This window comes from Thecamonas trahens, assembly GCF_000142905.1.
Source record: "Thecamonas trahens ATCC 50062 unplaced genomic scaffold supercont1.34, whole genome shotgun sequence".
NCBI lineage: Eukaryota > Apusomonadida > Apusomonadidae > Thecamonas > Thecamonas trahens.
This window is the reverse complement of record NW_013657646.1, coordinates 73885-92926: the sequence shown is the minus strand read 5'-3', so window position 1 is coordinate 92926 and position 19042 is coordinate 73885. Positions and strand designations below refer to the sequence as shown.

The 19042-nt window shown below is 62.9% G+C and overlaps 4 protein-coding genes across 4 annotated transcripts; 2 read left to right on the top strand and 2 right to left on the bottom strand.

Annotated features, from left to right (window-relative positions):
- Positions 1-579: 579 nt before the first annotated feature.
- On the bottom strand, positions 580-5039 carry AMSG_07262 (chromatin structure-remodeling complex subunit snf21; the record flags this gene model as incomplete). The annotated part of the gene is made up of 2 exons (XM_013900735.1): positions 580-4337; positions 5031-5039. 2 exons carry the CDS (start codon positions 5037-5039, stop codon positions 618-620), a joined length of 3729 nt encoding a protein of 1242 aa, XP_013756189.1. The 3' UTR covers positions 580-617.
- Positions 5040-5579: 540 nt separating this feature from the next.
- AMSG_12058 (uncharacterized protein) lies at positions 5580-13470 on the top strand (the record flags this gene model as incomplete). The annotated part of the gene is made up of 3 exons (XM_013900843.1): positions 5580-6573; positions 6606-10259; positions 11101-13470. The coding sequence occupies exons 1-3, from the start codon at positions 5683-5685 to the stop codon at positions 13468-13470; spliced, it is 6915 nt and encodes a 2304-aa protein (XP_013756297.1). The 5' UTR covers positions 5580-5682.
- Positions 13471-13687: 217 nt separating this feature from the next.
- Positions 13688-15077, top strand: AMSG_07259 (Rpn12). The gene is made up of 2 exons (XM_013900734.1): positions 13688-13793; positions 14344-15077. Exons 1-2 carry the CDS (start codon positions 13695-13697, stop codon positions 15052-15054), a joined length of 810 nt encoding a protein of 269 aa, XP_013756188.1. The 5' UTR covers positions 13688-13694; the 3' UTR covers positions 15055-15077.
- On the bottom strand, positions 15037-18879 carry AMSG_07258 (uncharacterized protein; the record flags this gene model as incomplete). Its single annotated transcript, XM_013900733.1, has 3 exons — positions 15037-17944; positions 18246-18271; positions 18847-18879. The coding sequence occupies 3 exons, from the start codon at positions 18877-18879 to the stop codon at positions 15085-15087; spliced, it is 2919 nt and encodes a 972-aa protein (XP_013756187.1). The 3' UTR covers positions 15037-15084.
- Between the last annotated feature and the right edge of the window lie 163 nt (positions 18880-19042).

The window sequence follows — 19042 nt, the reverse complement described above, 5'->3', positions numbered from 1 at the left end:
GCACACGAACACCTCCCTCCCCCCCCCCCCCCCTATCCCCCCCCTCCCCACCGCCACCAATTGCCTCGTCGCTTGGTGGCTGCTGTGGCCATGGATTCGGGGAAGTGTGGTGACTTGGTCGTCGATGGTGGATTACTGTGCTGCTGGCTTTGGATGGATTTGGTTGCACACTGTGTGTTGCCGCCATGGCTTGGGCAAGGATGGTGGCTTGGTTAGGCTGAATGATGGCTTGGGCTCGAGATCTTGGCTGGTGTGATGGACGTTTGATGCTAGCCGCTGCTGACGGAACTGCCTCGGTCTTGGGACTGGGTGCTTGGGACTGCAGGCTGCTGCTGGCTCTGCCTTTGGCTGTGGACTGCTCACTGCTGTCGCTTCAGTCGCGGCTTTTCTCCTACCTTGGTCTACCCTGCCCCGCTCCGCCTAGAGCATCAGCCTCATCTGCTTATCCTAGATGCCACATAACCCCCCCCCACCACCACCACCACACTCACTCACTCACTCGCTCCCCCCCCCCCTATCCGTAGGACTCGATCCTCGCCCCGTAAGCAAGCATCGAACAATAAAACAGCTGCGACGCCACAAGACCAAAGCAAAGTTTACCATCCATCCCGTGCTCTTCACGTCGAGCTTGCGACAGGCACGCCGTCGCGCTCGACAATGTCTTCAAAGGCTGAGAGGAGCCGGACGGCATCCTGGTAGATGTTCGAGTCCTCACGATTGTAGGCCATGGCATTGGTAAAGATGAGCCGGACGTCGGCGACAAACGCGCGCCACGTCTTGAATCGCGACGTCTCGAGCTTGGCCATGATCTGCTGGAGACTGCGCGGCCGCTTGATGAACCGGTAGTAATCGGCGTAGAGGGCCTTGGACGGGAGGACCTCGAACGGGTCCGAGAGTGTCCGGGAGAACGCCTCGTCACCCTCGCCCTCCTCGACCGTCACCTGGCGAAGCTCCTCGATCATCGCCTGCGCCTTGGCCCGCCACTGCGCAATCGGCCCTGCACCCGAAGACTCACCACCGTCGTCATCGTCAGACTCGCCGCCACGCTTCTTCCTGCCCAAGGTCTTCTGCCGCTTCGACGGCCGCGACGCCGAGCTTGCCCGCGACGAGCTACTCCGCCCGCGCCCGCGCCCACGTCCACGTCCGCGTCCGCGCCCGCGCCCGCGCCCGCGCCCGCGCCCGCGCCCGCTGCCAGCGCTCTTCCGCCGGCCGGTGGCCGTCGACCGCCGCGGCCGGCGGCGGCCGTCGCCACCAGACGACGACTCGGGGTCAAACTCGGAGCCTGCTCCGCCCGACTCGTCGTCATCCGAGCCGGCCTCGGCGGCGTGCCGGCCACGGGTCGTCCGCTTCCGCTTCCGCTTTGACCGTTTGCTGAGGATGTAGTCCTGGATCTCCTCCTCGGTCATGCCCGAGTCGAGCATCTCGGCAAACTGGTCGTCGGTGATGCCGTCGTTGTAGATGACGTCGGCACCGCGCGACCGCTTGCCCTTGCCCATTTCCTGGGCCATGACCCGCCGCGTCGCCTCGCGTTCGGCATGCAGCGTCTGCTCGGTCAGCCACTCGGGGAGCTCGGTCTTGGTCATGAGCGGCGGCTTGCCCTCCAGCGCGTTGCGGTCGCGCCGCGCCGCCGCCAGACGCGCCAGTTCCGCCTCCTTGTCCATCCGCTCAAAGAGCTCGTACTGAACAGGCGTCCGCGCAATGAGCTCGTTGAGCTCCGACGCCGACGGCAGGTCGTCCGGCGCACGCTCGGAGATGTCCTGCGAGATGATCTGCTTGAGCATCTCGCGCCGCTCCTCGGCCGACGACTTTTGGTTAAACTTGCCGGCGCCGATGACCATGGCGTCCATCTCGAGCTTTTCGAGCGCCCGAGCCAGAATGTGCTCCTCCACACTGTTCTGCGTGATGAGCCGGAAGATCCGGACCTGCGTCTTCTGCCCGATTCGATGCGCACGGTCCTGCGCCTGCAGATCGGCGTGCGGGTTCCAGTCAGAGTCAAAGAGAATGACCGTGTCGGCCGACTGGAGGTTGAGCCCGAGCCCGCCGGCGCGGGTCGAGAGGAGAAAAACAAAGTACGGCGAGTCCGGCGCGTTGAACTTGCGCAGCAGCTCGCCGCGGTCGACGTTGCGCGTCGAGCCGTCGAGTCGGATGTAGGTGTAGCCGCGGAAAATGAGAAAGTCCTCCAGCACCGTCAGCAGCGCCGTCATCTGCGAGAAGAGCAGGACTCGGTTGCCGAGCACCCGCAGCTTGCGGAGCAGGTTGTCCAGCAGCGCAAACTTGCCGCACGACCGCACAATGTTGAGGTCCGTCACTTTGGGGTCCGCGTCCGGGAACAGGTACGGGTGGTTGCACACCTTGCGCAGCTCCATCAGCACGTTGTTGAGCGCCTTGGGCCCGCCGGCATTGACCACCTCGCGGTTCGAGAGCCGCTTGTACAGCGCCTTTTGCACCGACGACATGTCGCACTTGAGCACCGTCTCCACCTTGTCCGGCAGCTGCTTCGCCACCTCCTTCTTCAGCCGCCGAAGCAGGAACGGCCGCAGCACCTTGTGCAGGCGGTTGATGATGAGCAGCGTCTCCTCTTCGTTGAGCTCGAGCGACTCGCCGGTCTTTTCAAACGGCGCGTTGAACCACTGCTCAAACGTGCCCGACGAGCCAAACACGTGCGGGAGCAGAAAGTTGAGGAGCGACCAGAGCTCCTGCAAGTTATTCTGCAGCGGCGTGCCCGTCAGAATGAGCCGCCGCTCCGTCCGGTAGTCCTCCGTCAGCGTCATCGTCAGCTTGGCCTTCTTCGACTTGACTCGGTGGCCCTCGTCGATGATGATGTACTTCCACCCAAACTTGGCCAGGCTCGACGCATCCTTGACCACAAACGTGTACGTCGTGAGGCAGACGTGGAAGCCCTCAGCCACCATCTTGTTGTACGCCGCCCGCCGCGTCTGCTTCCGGCCTTTGTACGCCACAAACTTGAGCGAGGGACACCACTTGTTCATCTCGTTAACCCAGTTGGAGACCGTCGAGAGCGGGACCACAATGAGGAACGGGCCGGGCAGCTTCTTGACATCCATCAGGTACGTCACCAACGCGAGCGTCTGGATCGTCTTGCCCAGTCCCATCTCGTCGGCAAGAATCCCGTTGAGCCCGTTGTTGTACAGCGAGACCAGCCACTCGAGTCCGGCAATCTGGTAGCCCTTGAGCGTCCCGCCCACAAGCGACGGACTCTGCCGCGTCACAACCTCCTTCACCGAGTGGATGTTCTCGTAGTAGTTGATCCCCGCCCGCGCCGTCGTCAGGTCTTCCGCAGCCGCAGCTGCCTCCTCATCCGTCGCCGCCACAGCGCCTTCCGAGGTCTCTGGGAGTGGTGCCGTCCCGAGCGCAAGCTCGCCGGCCGCCGCTGCCGCCGCCGCCTCGGCCTCCACACGCCGCTTCTCGCGTGAGAGCACCTGCCCAATCTGCGCGAGGTAGTCGTCGGTCTGGTCAAGCAGCGACTTGAGCCGCTCGTTCTTGGTCTCCTCCACCAGCTGGCGGTACGCCTCTTCATTGTTCTCCTTCAGCAGCCGGATCCGCTCCCGCTCGGCCCGCTCCTGCTCCAGCTCGGCCGCCTTCTTCTTGGCCTGGTGGTACTCGAGCACCGCCGCGCACAGCAGCCGCCGCGCCGTCGTCCGCAGCTTGCCCGCCTCCACCATCTCCTTCCGCCGCTCGGCCACAGCTTCCAGCAGCGCCTTCTGCTTCTGCTCCGCAATCATGTCGAGCGCAGAGCTGAGCGTCCGCTCCGAAATGGCCGTCGAGCCCGGCACAGCCTCAATGAGCGTCGGCCGCGCAAGCTCGTAACGGTGCGCCCGTGCAGACGCAATCCGCGCTGCCCGCTGCTGCTGCCGCGCAAGCGTCTGCCGCGTGTTCTGCTGAACGTGGAACGCCATAAGCTGCGCAGTCTCAACCTGCAGCTTGCGCACCGTCGTCTCGTCCAGCGACGCCTCCAGCGGGAAGCTCTGCAGCTCGTCCAGCCGCCCACGCAGCCGCTTGCGGAGCATCGACTCGCGCTTGTTGGCGTCCGGCTCGCGGAATTTGGGCCACGACCCGGGCAGCAAGCCTCCCATCCCGTCGGCCTCGGCCTCTTCCGCGTGCGCCCGTAGCTCCATCAGCACCTCGCGCGGCACAGATGCTCCGCGAACAAGATGCCGATACGCCACAGCCTGCTGCTGCAGCCGCGCCGCCGCAGTCGGCTGCCACACTTCGACCTTGCTCGCACGCAGCGACTTTTGCTGCGCCAGAAGCGCCTCTAGCGTCTGCCGCCGCGAGTCTTCTTTGGGAATGCCATACAGCTCCATGTGTTGCAGCATCTACACTCCATCCAAAGAGACAGACATAGAGAGAGAGCATGATATCCGAGCATATACCCGTAGTACACACACCCATACCCATACCCATACCCATACCCATACCCACACCCACCAGACCACAGACACAGCCACCAGCCCACAACCCACACAAAACCAACCAGAACATAGTGAGCAACCGTCCCACAACATACCCCATCGCCCCTCCCTGTGCTATCCCTCCTCGCTATCCCCATCCCCCCTCCCTCCCCCTCCCCGCCCCCCCCTCCCGCCCTCCCACCCTCCCGCCCTCACGCCCCCGCTATCCCCACCAGGTTGATCTTGACGACCACTCCCTCCGCTCCGCCCGCCCCCCCGCAGACCCACCACCACACCTTCCTCACCACCAGCAGCCACCACTCCATGACTTAATCCTTGAACCATACCCATTTCCTACATGCATATATAGGTAGGGCCGTCCGTACAAGGGCAAGGGAGGGAGGGAGGGAGGGAGGGAGGGGGAGGGGGAGGGGGAGGAGGAGGAGGACCAAATTCTGAATCTACCCACATACCCCCGCCCACACACCCTCTAGCACACACACACACACACACACAGCACACACACACACACACACACAGCACACACACGCCAGTGGTACCTCACCCGAACCCACCCTTCACATACACACACACACATAATGCTACACTGATACATACCTGCCGCATGTTGGAATACTGTTCATCTGTCACACGTGGCAACTGCTGTAGCTCGGACGAGTCCATGGCTTCAACACGTCGACGAGTGTGTTTCGTCCTGTCCAAGTAGGGGAGGAGGGAATGGTGAGGGAGGAGGGGGGGGGGGAGGGAGGCGGGAGGGGTTTTTTTCTGCGCTTGCCGTTTTTCGGCTTGTTGTTCTTCACCACGCATCAGCCGTATGTTCGAAGAAGAGGGTTGACGTGGGTAGCATACCACTACATGGTAGAAATATAGCATGTTCTTTGTCTGAGGGTCTCTGTTGCAGCCTATGTGGTTGTGTTTGCGTTGTATTGGCTTCAGAAGCTTGCGTTGACAGGATCCGCTGCAAGCAGCAGCAAGAAATAATGATGCCTTCAAACTCTACCTGCCCGCTCGTGCCTCACACAAGCACACCACAACCTATGTGTTTCCACTCACGTCCTTGTCAACTCATTTCATCTCTCGCAGGCAGAACACGTGTGTCGCGGCGGGTCGCGGATGACACACTTTCCGGTTGGACGGCTCACTTGTCAAAAAGTGTCGCACTCGGATGCGTTGACAAAAAGCAACACCATTTCCTCACTCCTGCACAGCGTCCTCCACGCCACAAGTTCAGCACCAGCTGATCTACCACATGTGGCTCTCGACAACTTATGTCTGGAGCTTTGCCAGTGTTCAGGGCTTGACTGTTGCCGCATGCGAGGCGCTCGCGCTCACGCAGCTGCTGTACGTCGCGACCACGGTCCGCGTTGCGGCAGAGCATGACGTCAATGCGTATGCCGCTCTCACGCTCATGCTCGTTCTCCCTGCCATTCCCAACGTCGTTCTTTCTGTTGCTGCTACCATCTCGGCTCGCATCTGGTGGGCCAAAAGCGGTCTCTCGCCCGTCATCGCCATCCCCAACGTCGCGACCGGCACCGCCCCAAAAACCGGATCGTTCGGCGATGCATGGAGCGCCAGCCGCTACGACTTCTCCCACGGCCACAACCACAAGCCAAGCGTCGTGGCTCATGCCACGCTCTTTGCGCCTCAGAGGCCAGAGAATCCTCCGTCAAACGAAGACCGGGTCGCTGGTGCTGGCGCGTCGGCGCCTGTCGCCGCGGCTTCGCCTGCCGCCACGCCCACGTCAGCTGCCGAGCCGAACCGCATCGTCATGACCCTCTTCTTCCTCTTCTTCACCATTGGCCAGCCGATTGGCCTCGCCCTCATGTGCTTGATTGTCCTTCCGAGCATGGAGAACCCGTGGGCGGCGTATGCGCTTACGCTCTCGGCCCCGCATCTGGCCGGCTCGCTGGTAACCTTTGTCGCCCTTATCGCCGTCGTCTTTGTTCGCGCTCGCGGACACGCCGGCGCGGTACCGATCGACATGCGCCTCAGGACCACCCTTGTCCTCAGCTTTCTCGCCTTTACCACTTACACCATTGGTGCTATTCTCGCATCGGCCAAGCATGTCCACGCCTCGTCTGCTGCGCTCGTCTTTGGTATCGTCCTCATGTCTGCCGACACGCTCGTCAACTCGGCGCTGGTCACAGCCGCCTCGAGCCCCTCCTCTCCGAGCGCCGCCGGGTTGTCGTCGGCATCCTCTCGCTGCTGCAGGTCATCTTCTTCCTCCTCATGGCCTGGCTCGTAGGCCACTACCTGTACGGCTTTCACTCGGCTGACATGTTCCGCGCCTTCTTCTCCATCAGCTCCAACCGTTTCTGGATCAACATTGTCTTCGAGGCCGTCGCCATCGCCATCGTCAACTTTGGATTCTGGGCCGGATCCGTCGCCGGCCTCCAACTCACCACCGCCGCGGCTCTGGTTCTTTTCTCGCCTGTCCTTTTCGCTGTCACTCACTCGACATACTGCGACTACACCTGGACTGGTGAGTGCGGCTGGGGCGACGAGCTCGTCTCGGACGGCGCCCGCGCCTCTGTCGTCATTTCCATCGTACTCGGATGCATGGCATCATGTCTCTCCGCCACCCTTTCGCTCTCGCCAGGCCTCCTCTCGCGCAACCTCTCCGCCAGCGCCACCGGTTCCGACTGGTTCTTGCCCACCTATCCCGGCGTCTTCCCCGGTGCTTTTCTTCTCTCCAACGCGCGCAAGCACCCTCCAGCGCCGGCAACTGTCGTAACCCCGAATGTTACCTTGACCGAAGGGTACTCTCCTATTGAGAGCTCGTTCCGCGGCTTCTCCCACAACACGCACCCCAAGGTCGTCATCACCGTCTCCACTCTCTGGCACGAGACGCGCGAGGAGATGACCCAACTACTGATCTCGATCTCATCGACGCTCCGGCGATTCGACGACAGGGATGCAAACGCAGGCCGCGCCTTTGCCTCCAACATCGAGAGCCACCTTGTTCTGGACGACGGCATCCGCAAGGGCTCATTCTCTTCTTTCGCCTACCAGCTCATCGATGTCATCTCGCCGCTCGCCGTTCCCGTCTCTGGCTTCAAAACGACCAGCTACGGCGCGGTCCAGCAGTGGAAGGTCGGCTCGGCCTCGCTCTTTGTTCACTTCAAGGACCCGACCCGAGTGAAGCAGGGCAAACGCATGTCACAAGTCCTCTACCTCAACATCATCCGCAAGCGGCTCGCTCATCTGGACTCGATCATCACTGGCGGCGGTCACATCGACCTGGCGAACGTTTTTCTCTTCCTCACCGATGGCGACACCAAGTTTGGCGCCGATGACGTCGTTGTCCTCCTGGAGGCCGCTGTCAACGAGGCCGATCTTGGTGCGGTCTGCGGACGAATCCAGCCGTTGGGCGAGGGCATCATGGCCATGTTCCAGCGATTCGAGTACCTCGTATCGCACTGGTTCGGTAAGGCTGCCGAGAACCTGTTCGGCACCGTTCTCTGCTGCCCAGGCTGCTTCTCGATGTACCGCGTCTCGGCGCTGTACTCGGTGCTTGACGAGACGGACGCGGCCACCTCGCTCGCTGCGCTCTACTCGCAGCGCGCCAGCAGGCCACGCGATAAGCTAATGATGGACATGGGCGAGGATCGGTGGCTCTGTACCCTTCTCATCCTAGCCGGCTGGCGGCTCTCCTACCGCGCGTCGGCTGTGGCCCAGACCTTTGCGCCCGAATCGTTTGAGGAATTCTGCAAGCAGCGCAAGCGCTGGAACCCATCGACACTCGTCAACGTCCACGAGCTTGTCTCCAAGTGGCATTCATCGCGGACCTCGACCTCGCTTGCCTTTCTCATCTACGTCATCATCGTCCTCTACATCTCGTATGTTGCGCCGGCCACCGTTGTCGTCCTCCTCGCCAGCGGCCTCTCCTATGGACTTGGCCTTCCGCTTCACGTGGCGGCACTCAGCTCCATCGCCATCCCTACTCTCTACGCTCTGATATGCATGACCTGCAAGTCTGACACTCAGATTGCGTGGGCCAAGTACCTCTCGGCGCTGAGCGGCGCGCTGATGGCCGCCGCCGTCGCCGGCTCCATTCTCGAGATGGTCACTGCTCCGACCTCGCCGACCTCGATCTTTGTCTACACCACCGCAGGCATGTTTCTCATTGTCGGCATCATTCACTTTCGCTCGTCGTGGCCTACGGTCTTTGGTCTGCTGTACCTGTTTATGGTCCCCATGGCTTTCCTATTTGTCAACATGTTCGCCATCAACAACCTCGACGACTTTTCCTGGGGCACCCGCGACAGCACCTCCACCGCCTCTGCGAGCAAGCCCAAAACGATACGTGAGTACTCCATCAATTTGCTCCGTCTTGTTGCTCGCGTCTGGCGGGCGCTCTTGTGTTGCGCGACCGATGAGCCTTTGCTTCTTACCGCCCCGCCTGATATGGCTCCGGCTTCGGCCGTGCCGGTCGAGCTCTGCGCCGCCACAGCTCGCTTTGCCGACGGCACCGGTCACGAGCTCAGGTTCGAGATGAGCACTCTCGCGTGGTGTGTCGAGTACATGCCCGATCTCGACGTCAATGACGTGGTGCTGGAGCTGGTCGCGCCGAGTGTGGTCAGTGTGGCCAAGGCCGCTTGCAACGCACCACTTGGGACGCGCGTTGAGTGCGACAATGGGCTCGTCACTGTTGCCACCGATTCTGATGTCTTCGCTCAGAGCTCTGTGGTGCGGATCGATCTCATTGTAGAGGTGGCGGCAGTGGGCGACGAGCCTCGCTCCTCTCAATCGCTGCGTCTGATTCTCGTGCAGCAGCAACCAGCTGCTGCACTTTGCCTCGCCCTTCTCGCTTTCGAGGGTGGCAACGCCGTCGGAAGGAATGCCGTGATCCAGAGCGAGTTCACCGCCCTTCAAGACCTCGCCCTCCAAGACCTCGCCCTTCATCAATTTGTCTCCTGGCCCGCTACGCCAGCGCGGCCGAGCCACGCAACCATTGCTCTTCGCAATAGGAACGAGCTCGGAGCCTCATCGCACGCCTTTGTGACAACCTTTGTGAATGGAACCATCACCAGTGAGCCGTTCGAGGTCCGATGGGCCGGCGAGGCCGGGCAGCAGACGTTCCAGAGCCAGCCACTGCTGCTCCCGCAGCTGATCAACGGCCGACAGCCGCAGCAGTATATCGTCGATGTGGTGGTCTCGGCCGTCCCACCGCAGGATCTTGTGGACCTCGGCAAGGTCAAGCCCGGTGACGCCAACGGCGACACGCGGATGCTTGGCCTCTACGCGCTTTCGGCGGGCTTGGACTTGCTGTGGGCGCACCACATGACGATCACCATTGGAATCAGCAATGCGGATAATGCTGGAGCCATCCACGCCGATGTTGTGCCCAACTTTGGCGATCCTCTGGATGATACCGAAGATCGCCTGGACGCGCACGACGCGGTCTACCTGGGTGCGCTCTACGACCCAATGCTTGACGCACGGCGCGGCCCCGGTGAGCAGCGGTTGCTGAGCGCGCACCGCGCGCGATCCGAGCGTGAGCTGCAGGATGAGACCCGGAAGCTGAGGCTCAACTTTGTCGGCGCCTTTGTAGCCGTCAACGTTCTCTGGGTTGCCCTCTTCCTCGCCTTTTCGCTTGACAGCAACCTCTCGGTCCGCATCTGGTCAGGCAGCAAATCATCATCGCTTCCTGGCCTCATCTTTCTGGTCATCGCGCTCTCGGTCATGATCGTGCAGTTCTTTGCGCAAATTGTCATGGCGGTGTGCGACCATCTTGACGACGTCTCGTATCGAGTCCGTGACGTGCTGGATGGCCAGCCTGGCCGTGTCGCTCTGATCATCCCGTTTGTCATCCAGCTCGCCATGGTAATTGTCTATTGTGTGATCGCATTCTCACACTCGCCCACCACCGTCTTTATCACCATCACCGCAGGCCTCTTCGTCTCGCTCAGTCTCCTCCTCTGCTTTTGCGTCATCTCTCCGCGCGACAGACGCCAGCAGCTTGATCCATCGAAGCGAATTCCGCGCCTTCTCGGCGGCCCGATCCAAGTGACCCTACACCCCCACCCGTCCGGCTGATAAACGACATTACGTCACCCAATAGCAATCCCATCCCCACACCACCATCCCAAGTCGTGATCAGCTGGAGGCTGGCAGTGGGCAAGCGGTCATCGACGAGCGATCGTCGGCGAGTGGTCAGCAAGTAGAGGTCGGTAGGTAGTGGTCGGCGAGCGATCGGCAAGTCGTCGGCGAGCAGTCGGCAAGTAATGGCCGGCGAGCGGTCGGCGGTTGGCGGTGAGCGATCGGCAAGTCGTCGGCGAGCAGTCGGCAAGTAATGGTCGGCAAGTCGTCGGCGAGCAGTCGGCGGTCGGCGGTCGGCGGTCGGCGGTCGGCGTTCGTCAAGAAGACCATCCAGCCATCCATCTCGGAGTTGAGCCAAGCTACGCCTCTCTCCAGGGATCATACGGAGAAGCAGCGAGTGGCTGTAGCAAGAGAGAGTACCCACAGCTATCTAGTTGTAAGGACGAGGATAGAGTACAACATGGAGACTACTTTGTCACCGCTTGCCTCGTATGCTGCGCCTGTGGTGGGAGCTTGCATGTCGCCTTGCCTGGGTCTGGCGGCAGTCACGGTTGCTGCGGAAGGTGTTTATCTGTATTCATTGACAGATGGTCGGATGAGGGCAAACTGGACGGCGGCTTCAAAGCATACCTTTTCTGCTCATGCAGTCATTGTCCCTGCTTCTGCAATCGAGTCGAAGAGCAACGATGTGTCAAACTCGAGTGCCTCGTCATCGACGAGGAACAGCAAGAAGACGACGGCCGAATCTCTCTCCTCGCCAGAGCCTGATGCCACTCCCTCGCTTCTCGCAGCTCCGGTGGACAAGGGCGCAGCTCTTTTGGTCTGGGATCTGCATCATTCTGCTGCCCGCCTGGATGATGCCTCTACAGTCGGCCCGCCGCCGTCGCGCTCGTCTCGGGGCGCAAATGACATGGCGGAGGAGAGCGACAACGACGATGCAGAGTCGGGAGGCCAGGGCATGATGCTCGCCCCGACCCTGGCCCGGCTGTCGTTCAAGCTGAGCAAGATGGTGGCGCTCTCGCGTGGCGCGGTGGTTGTCTTTAACTCGGCCCGTGCCGTGGGCGTGCTCTCGTACGACGCGCTGCTGCGGTCGGGCGCGGAGCGCCTGGCGCCTGCCATGACCAAGGACCTTGTGGCCAAGAACTCGCGGGTCCTCCTCCGCGATGTGGCCGGCGCGAGCGAGACTGGTGCCCGCCCCGTGGCGGTGGTGGCCGGCTGGGCCGCCCGTCGCAAGGCGCTGGAGATCGGTCTCGCTGTCCTCGACATGATGGTGCCCGAGGATGATGAGGCTACCGTGGCTGCCATGGAAGTCGAGGGCATGGTTGAGGATACTGCGGCGGCAGTGCCGCGGCTGACTGCCCGCAAGCTGGCCAAGGTCGTGGTGCCAGCCGCCGAGCTGCTCGCTGCCGCCGCCGCCGGCCGCGACGACGCCGAGCTCGACGTCGACGCCCTTAAGATTGAGATCGACGAGCAGGCGGCAACGGCCGCCACCCTGGCGCTGCTGGTCGTTGCACCCGGCCTCACCCCGGTCCGGCTCTTCGTCGAGCTCGACTCCGAGGCCGAGCAGCGGACCAAGCTGGTGGCTCTCGCGCCGCTGGCCGGCGGCCTTGGCAGCGGCGCAGGCGCGGTTGTCGCAGCCAAGACCGTCCACGAGTACACGGTGGCGGTCAAGGCGAGCTCTAACCAGAGCTCGGCTCTGGCGGTCTACGACACCGCGTACGGCACACTGCAGAGCCTCGACGACCTGCCCAGCAAGTCCGGTCTCTTCCAGGCGCTCGTCTACCCGACGCCTGCGCCGCATGAGCGGCGGCATCCGGCGATGGCAGTCTTCACCCACGAAGTCGTGCTCATTCTCGCCAAGCTGCCAGTCTTTACGCTCGCCGCGGCGCTGTCGGCGCCGGTCGGGGTGCAGGCCAACGGCGACGGCGCGTCCGCCCCGACTGCAGTTGTCGACGCCGATCAGCTGCTTGCGCTCGGCGTCGATGTCGACGGCTGGGCCGACGACGTGGCAACCGTCGAGGCCAAGGAGTCTGTGTTGATGAAGGCGCTGGCCGACGCCGAGAACGCTGCCGAGGTGCGGACCCACTTTGAGGCGTACGCCGAGGCGCTGGAGGCCGGCCCGCCGTACGTCTACCTCTCACCGGCGTTTGTGGCCGTGGCCGTGGCGGCGGCGCTGCGGACCAAGGCGTGGGACGTCATCCGCGCCCTCGTCATGCGCGGAGTGCTGTCGGCCACAGCGACGCCTGCGCTCATCCCCACCCTCATTGACAATGCCCAGTGGGGCCTTCTCGCCTCGGTCCTGGTCCATGTCTCGGACTTGACCGAGGAGCAGCTGTTTGCCCTCCTTGAGCTGCTCGTCGAGGCCCACGTCGGCCAGTCGGAGCAAGGCCAGGCGTTCCGGGCGTCGATCGAGGCGCTGTTTGACGCCATCGAGGCCGGCACGCTCCTGGTCGAAGACATCGGCCTCATTCCCGAGGTCGACGCTGCTCACGCTGCCGCCGTCTCGCGGGCCTGGCCGGCCGGCGGCGCCAACATCCGCCACCTGCGCATGGGCTCCGACTCGGCAGTCGACACCATGATCTCGCTCGTCTTTGGCTACTCGCACTCGGGCGCCTTCCTCCGCCCGCACCTGCGCCGCCTTGAGGTCCCGGCCCTTACTGTCCTGCTCAAGTCTGGCCTCAAGTGGATGTCGCGATACATGCGCCGCTCGTTTGACGACCTGCGCGCCCTCCGCTCGCCGCTCCTCCCCATCCCGCGGTTCTCGGCCATCCTCGACTGGATGCGCATGCTCCTCGACACCCACTTTGCCGACATGGTCCTCGACGATGAGTGCTGGTCTTCGGTCGGCGAACTGACCAAGCTCGTCTCGTCGCAGCTCGTCCTCTGCGATGAGCTGCAGTCTATCGACGGCATCCTCGCCCAGCTCTCGTCCAAGTCGTCGCGCCTGGTTGTCGCCAACGTGCCGGACTACTCGGTCGAGCTCCTCAACATCTAAACCTTTGGCTATCCCTCCAGTACTCCTCCCATCACCACCTGCAACCGCGCTATCATCCAACACATCGATCAATCCAATGGAAGCCATGTGCTTAGACGTCAGCGAGTAAGGGGGGGGGGGGGAGCGGTGGCGATCGATCACTTGGCGATCGATCGCCCGCAGGGGGATGACAGCGCAGAGTGCCAGGCCGTTCGAGCCAGACGAGTGCCACCCAACTGCGCAACATGTCTGGGGTGACTGCCCAGTTCAAGGCCTTCCAGAGCGAGTTTGAGGGCAAGGCTCCGAACTATGCCAAGTGCACCAAGCTCCTGAATGAGCTGAAGGTATGTGTGATTGTCCCCTCTTCCTCCCCCCTCCCCCCCTCCCCCAGCCCCACCCTCAGCAGACCTTTTCCCCTTCCCCCCCTTCCCCCCCACCGGCGCGATCGTTTCGCTTTGGGCGGCTGATCGGGCGGCGGCCAAGGCGACCTACCGCTGGCGGGGTTAGGGGAAGGCCTCTGACTGTGAGGGCTACCCATGTACCTGTATAGAGATACAATCACATAGTTATTTGTGTATGAACATGTATTATATGTTGGTAGGGGTGTGTGGAAGCTGGTATCATCATGACTATGGATACGGGGGGTATGCACCTCAGGACCTCCGCCCCTCCGCCCCGCCACTCGTCAGAAGAAGGTCGTAACTTGAACACCTCGTTCATCATGTACACCATTGACTGGATATGGGGGGACAGGTGCACAGGGGGGACATAGGGGAGCATAGGGGCACATGTAGTGGATTTGTGGTTGCCGTCGTCTGCCGACCAACCCCGACCCCTCCCACTCTCCCCCCTACATGCCGACACACCACTCACTGACCAGCCACTACACCACAGATCGCACTGGTGGAAGAGGGCTTCCTGGTTCCGGGCGCAAGTGATGGCGGCGAGACGGCGCGGGCAGTGCTCGAGTACGCAGTGCTGCTGGCGGTGAAGCAGCGTGAGACGGAGGCGTTTGAGCGGCACATGACGCAGCTGGCGGCGTACTACGCCGACTACCGTGACGTGCTGGCGCCGTCAGAGAAGGAGGCCCATATGGTCTCGCTTCATCTCCTGCACGTTCTTACCCGCGACTCGGAGTACCCGGCTCCGTTTCACATGCTGCTGGAGACGCTCCCGGCCGCCGTCCTCGCCAACCCGCAGGTCGCCGCCGTGGTCGAGCTCGAGCAGCTGCTCAACGACGGTCGCTACGCAAACGTCATCGAGATGACTTCGCAGCTGGCCGCTGACGCCTCGTCGTACGAGGCTTACTTTGCCAACAAGCTCCGCGACGCGGTCAAGGCCGAGATGGCCGCCTGCGTCGCCACCGCCTACGCCGACATGCCGGTCGCTCGCGCCAAGACCCTCCTTGTCTGCGAGTCCGACGCAGAGCTCGCAGAGCTGGCCGCTGACTTTGGCTGGCTCATCGACGCCGGTGTCGTCCACCTCCGCCCGGGCGGAACCGCCACCACCCCGACCGCCGCCGCCTCGGCTGAGGCCAAGGTCCCCTCGCTCCGCGTCATCTCCGACATGCTCGGCTACGCACGCGACCTCGAGCGCATTGTGTAATAACAGACTCGCACCTCACTCTCTTTGCTACTACTGCTCATGCTGCGTCTCCTCCTGTGCCCGCTGCAGGAGGCTCGACACGTCATCGCCGAGCTCGAGCTCCTCTGACCGCTTCATGGGCGACGCGTAGGTGATGGTCACAGCCGCCGTGGACGGGAGCCGCCGGACCTCGTCCATGGCCAGCGAGCTGTCAAGCACCCGGCTCGAGGCATCAAGCGAGGTGTTGGCCTCGTGCACAGCTGCGGCTCCTGAGAAGCGCGCGAGCTCTGCGTGGGCGTCGAGGAGCGCCGACCGCAGCTGCGCAATCGTCGCCTCGGCAATGGCCACAGCCGCCCGCGACTCGGCGAGCTGGACAAGGACCCGCCGATTGGTGCCGTCGGCGCCATGCGTTGCCTCGGCGAGCTTGGCCTGCTCCGACTTGAGAAGGCTCTCCATCTCGCCGGCCCGCTCGAGATGTGCCGCCCGTGCGGCCTCGCCGTGCCCGTAGAGCGCAAGGCCTCCGGCCCGCCGGGCCTCGGCCAGCGCAGCGTGAAGCTTGGCAATTTGCTTGTCCTTGACGTGGACCTTGGCCGCCATCTGCTCGGCCGTCGCCAGCGCCGCAGCAATGGCTTCGCGCGAGATGCCGTCGATTTCGCCCTCTGCCCGCGCCGGCATGGCGTGGGACCGCCGTCCCGCGGTCTGTGCAAACTTGACCGACTCACCGAGCTCCTGCGCCACGCTCCGGAGGCGGAGGACTTCATCTGAGAGCGTACGCACATCCTCGGTCTTTTGCGCCAGGGCAGCCTCGAGCTGGGCGTTGCGCGCCTTGAGCTTTGGCACGGCCTTGGCGGTCTTGGCCGCCGACCGGAGGTTGGCCACCGCAGCCTCGTGCTCTGCATGCAGCTCGCTAATCTTGGCCGCCGTCTGCTCCTTCCACTTTCTGTCGCGAAGGAGCGACTTTTGCTTGAGCGCATGAACCTGCTTGCTCAGCTTGGCCGCCTCGGCCTCAGCGGCCCGCGCCTTGTCGTTCGCCTGCTTGACCTGCCGCGATGCGCCCGTCGCCTTGCCCGATAGCAGCTTGCTCTCGCGCGCCACCTTGCCACGCAACTTCTCGGCCAGCGCATCGCGCTCAGTCTCGACGTCAGTCAACTGCTGCTTGAGCTTGGCCACAGAACTCTTCATCGCTGCTCGGAAGAACTTGCTCCCAGCGAGCGCCTCCTTGGCAGCCTTGAGCTGCGCCTTGAGCTTGCCCACGTCGTTGGTGGACAGATCAAAGTCAGGGCCGGTGCCAGCCCCATTGTCGGGTTCACCCGTGCCTGCCAGCTCGGCTTCGGCTGCTGCGGCTGCCTGCTGCTGCAGCTCGGTGATGCGCGGAGTCGACCGCTCGCCGCGCTCGCCGCGCCCGCCACGCCCGCCACGCCCACCACGCCTGCCACGCCCACCACGCCCGCCCCGGCGGCCGCCGCGTCCAACACGGGACGACGACTTGTTGTTCTCCGGCGCAAGATTGGGTGCTCTGTCAGACTCAGGCGCAACGTTCTCATCGCCGGCGGCAAGTGCCGCCATCAGCTCGGGATCAAAGGCAGCGAGAGGATCGTCAGCCGGCGGCGGATCAAACCGGTCGGCCGAGTCGAGCTCGGCCTCGACGGCGTCCTTCATAAACTGGACCATGGCCATGACGTCAGCGGTGGAGCGGAGCGAGGCAAGCGGGTCGCTAACTGTACCGGCAGTCGACTCGAGAGCGGCATCGGGGCGGACCTCGGGTGTGGCCGGGACCGGGGCCGGAACGGCTGCGGCGCGCCGGCCGCGCAACAGCGACGAAGCCAGCTCGGGGTCATCGCCGCGGCCGACGGTGAGCACAAACGGCTTGCGGGTCTCGTTGTCGACTTCAGCTCCGCCGGGCTGCGGCTCGAGCGAGTCAAGTTCGGATTCATAGTCTGAGTCGGAGCCCGCTGACAGAACCGCGTTGGCCTTGACCAGGAGCACGTTGCCGAGCTGCGGCTTGGGCAGCTGGATGGGCGCAAATGCGCGGAAGCGGATGGCGCACCGCATGGTGTAGATGGCGTCAAGCTGCGGTCGGCGATACGGCGCAACACAGGCAAGAAAGACGGCCGGAATGTCGCCGACAAGCGCACGCTCGAGCTGGCGGGTGAGCTTGGACTTTGAAAATCCGGCATCACGCCGGTTGCCGCGCTCCAGCGCGTCGACGACTTGGTCAAGTGCAGCCAGCGACTGTGAGTTGGCGTAGTCGTGCCGCAGCGAGATGGCGTTGGGCGTGATCGGTGTGTGTGACCCAGTCGCGGCCACCAGCACAAACGTCAGCTTGGCCTCGTACCGCACCTGCTTGCGCTGCGGCGGCTTCTTGAAGAACCGCGACGGCGCCGGCGTCTCGACCAGCTCATGGGTAATGCGCTCGACCGCAATGTTGAGCACGACGTGGGCATCGCCGGCCATGGCGTGGACCGCCCGGGCCCGCGACTCGAGGAGCGCAAAGCCCTCGTCAGGCGAAGCGATGATGACCTCGGAGCAGATGATGTCACCGTCGGCGGCAAGAGCGTCAGCGGCGGCAGCGCCAGCCGCAACGGCGCCCGGCGGCCTCAAGGCATCGGTCACGTTCTCGTCGCGCACAAGCGCGAGCGAGAGCCGGACCACAAACGCATCGTCCGAGCCCGCCTCGGTCTCAGCATCCATGAACTGGAAGACCGAGGCAAGGGCAACTGAGGCCAGGCCCGGATCGCCGCCCGGAGCGCCCAGCAGCAGACTCCGCTTTCCAGTCCCCGGTCCGCCATACACCACCACGGCAGCATCGGTCAGTTGGCTCACCACCATCTCTGCGTAAGGTCGAAGCTCATCGTTGTACACGCCCCGCGGCGTAGAGAACTCATCAAACACACGATCGACTTCAAACGAGCTGTTGCCCTCTTCCCTGTGAGTCTCTACACCATGGACGGCTAACATCAAGCATGTCCCGAATCGGTCCGCACCTCGGCCTCGATCATGGCCAGAGTCATGGACGGCTACCATCAAGCATGGCCCGAATCGGTCCGCACCTCGGCCTCGATCATGGCCAGAGTCATGGACGGCTACCATCAAGCATGGCCCGAATCGGTCCGCACCTCGGCCTCGATCATGGCCACACCCGTCATCACCACACCCGTCATCACCACACCCGTCATCACCACACCACACCACAGCTTTCCTCCAAAACGTACTGGACTTTCTGGACAGCTCGAGCCAGCTCTGTCAAGAACAGTTCGCGAGTCTGAGATACCAACGGCTGTGTGCGAGGCGGAAGCAGGGGCAGGACGGACGACACGAGCAAGGACACGCATGGCTGAGACGGGAGAGAGCAACCGAGCGAGCAAGGGAGATGACGATGAAGACGACAAGATATGAGTATACGGGGGAGAGGGAGAGGGGCGCTCTTGATTCTCCTTGACCGCTACTTCAACCAATCGCTCAACAACAACAAGAAGCTGATGCTCCTGTTGAAGATGGGTATGACCTCCTCTTCCTTCCCCTCGCAACGAACGACTTTGACGGCTGGCTTTGCCCGTTTGACCGGTTTGCCGCCCAAATGCCATTCAAATTTTGAACATATGTCTGTCCTCATGTCGCACACGTTGAATAATGTCATTGACTCTGGTCGTGATATCCAATGAATTAGCCCCAAAGTCCTCCCCCCCCCCCCCTTCTTCCCCCTCCCCCTCCCACGCAATCGCATCACCAAAGCCAATTATCATCTTTGACGCGCACGACAAATAAGTGGTGTAGGAACATACTCCCCTCCCCCACGACTACCCCCTTGTACACCATACCGTTCTTGTCTGCCAAACGGAACTTCATCTTCTGTTCACTCTTTGATGACTATTCATGCAAGTGTAGCAGTGAACGGAGCGTCTCCAAAATGATTTACTTGACAATGAACGTTTGTTCTCCCGATTGGCACGGAAAAAACCGAGCAAACCGCACGAGAAGTTGCCACCTTCCCCCCCCCCCCTTGCCACCT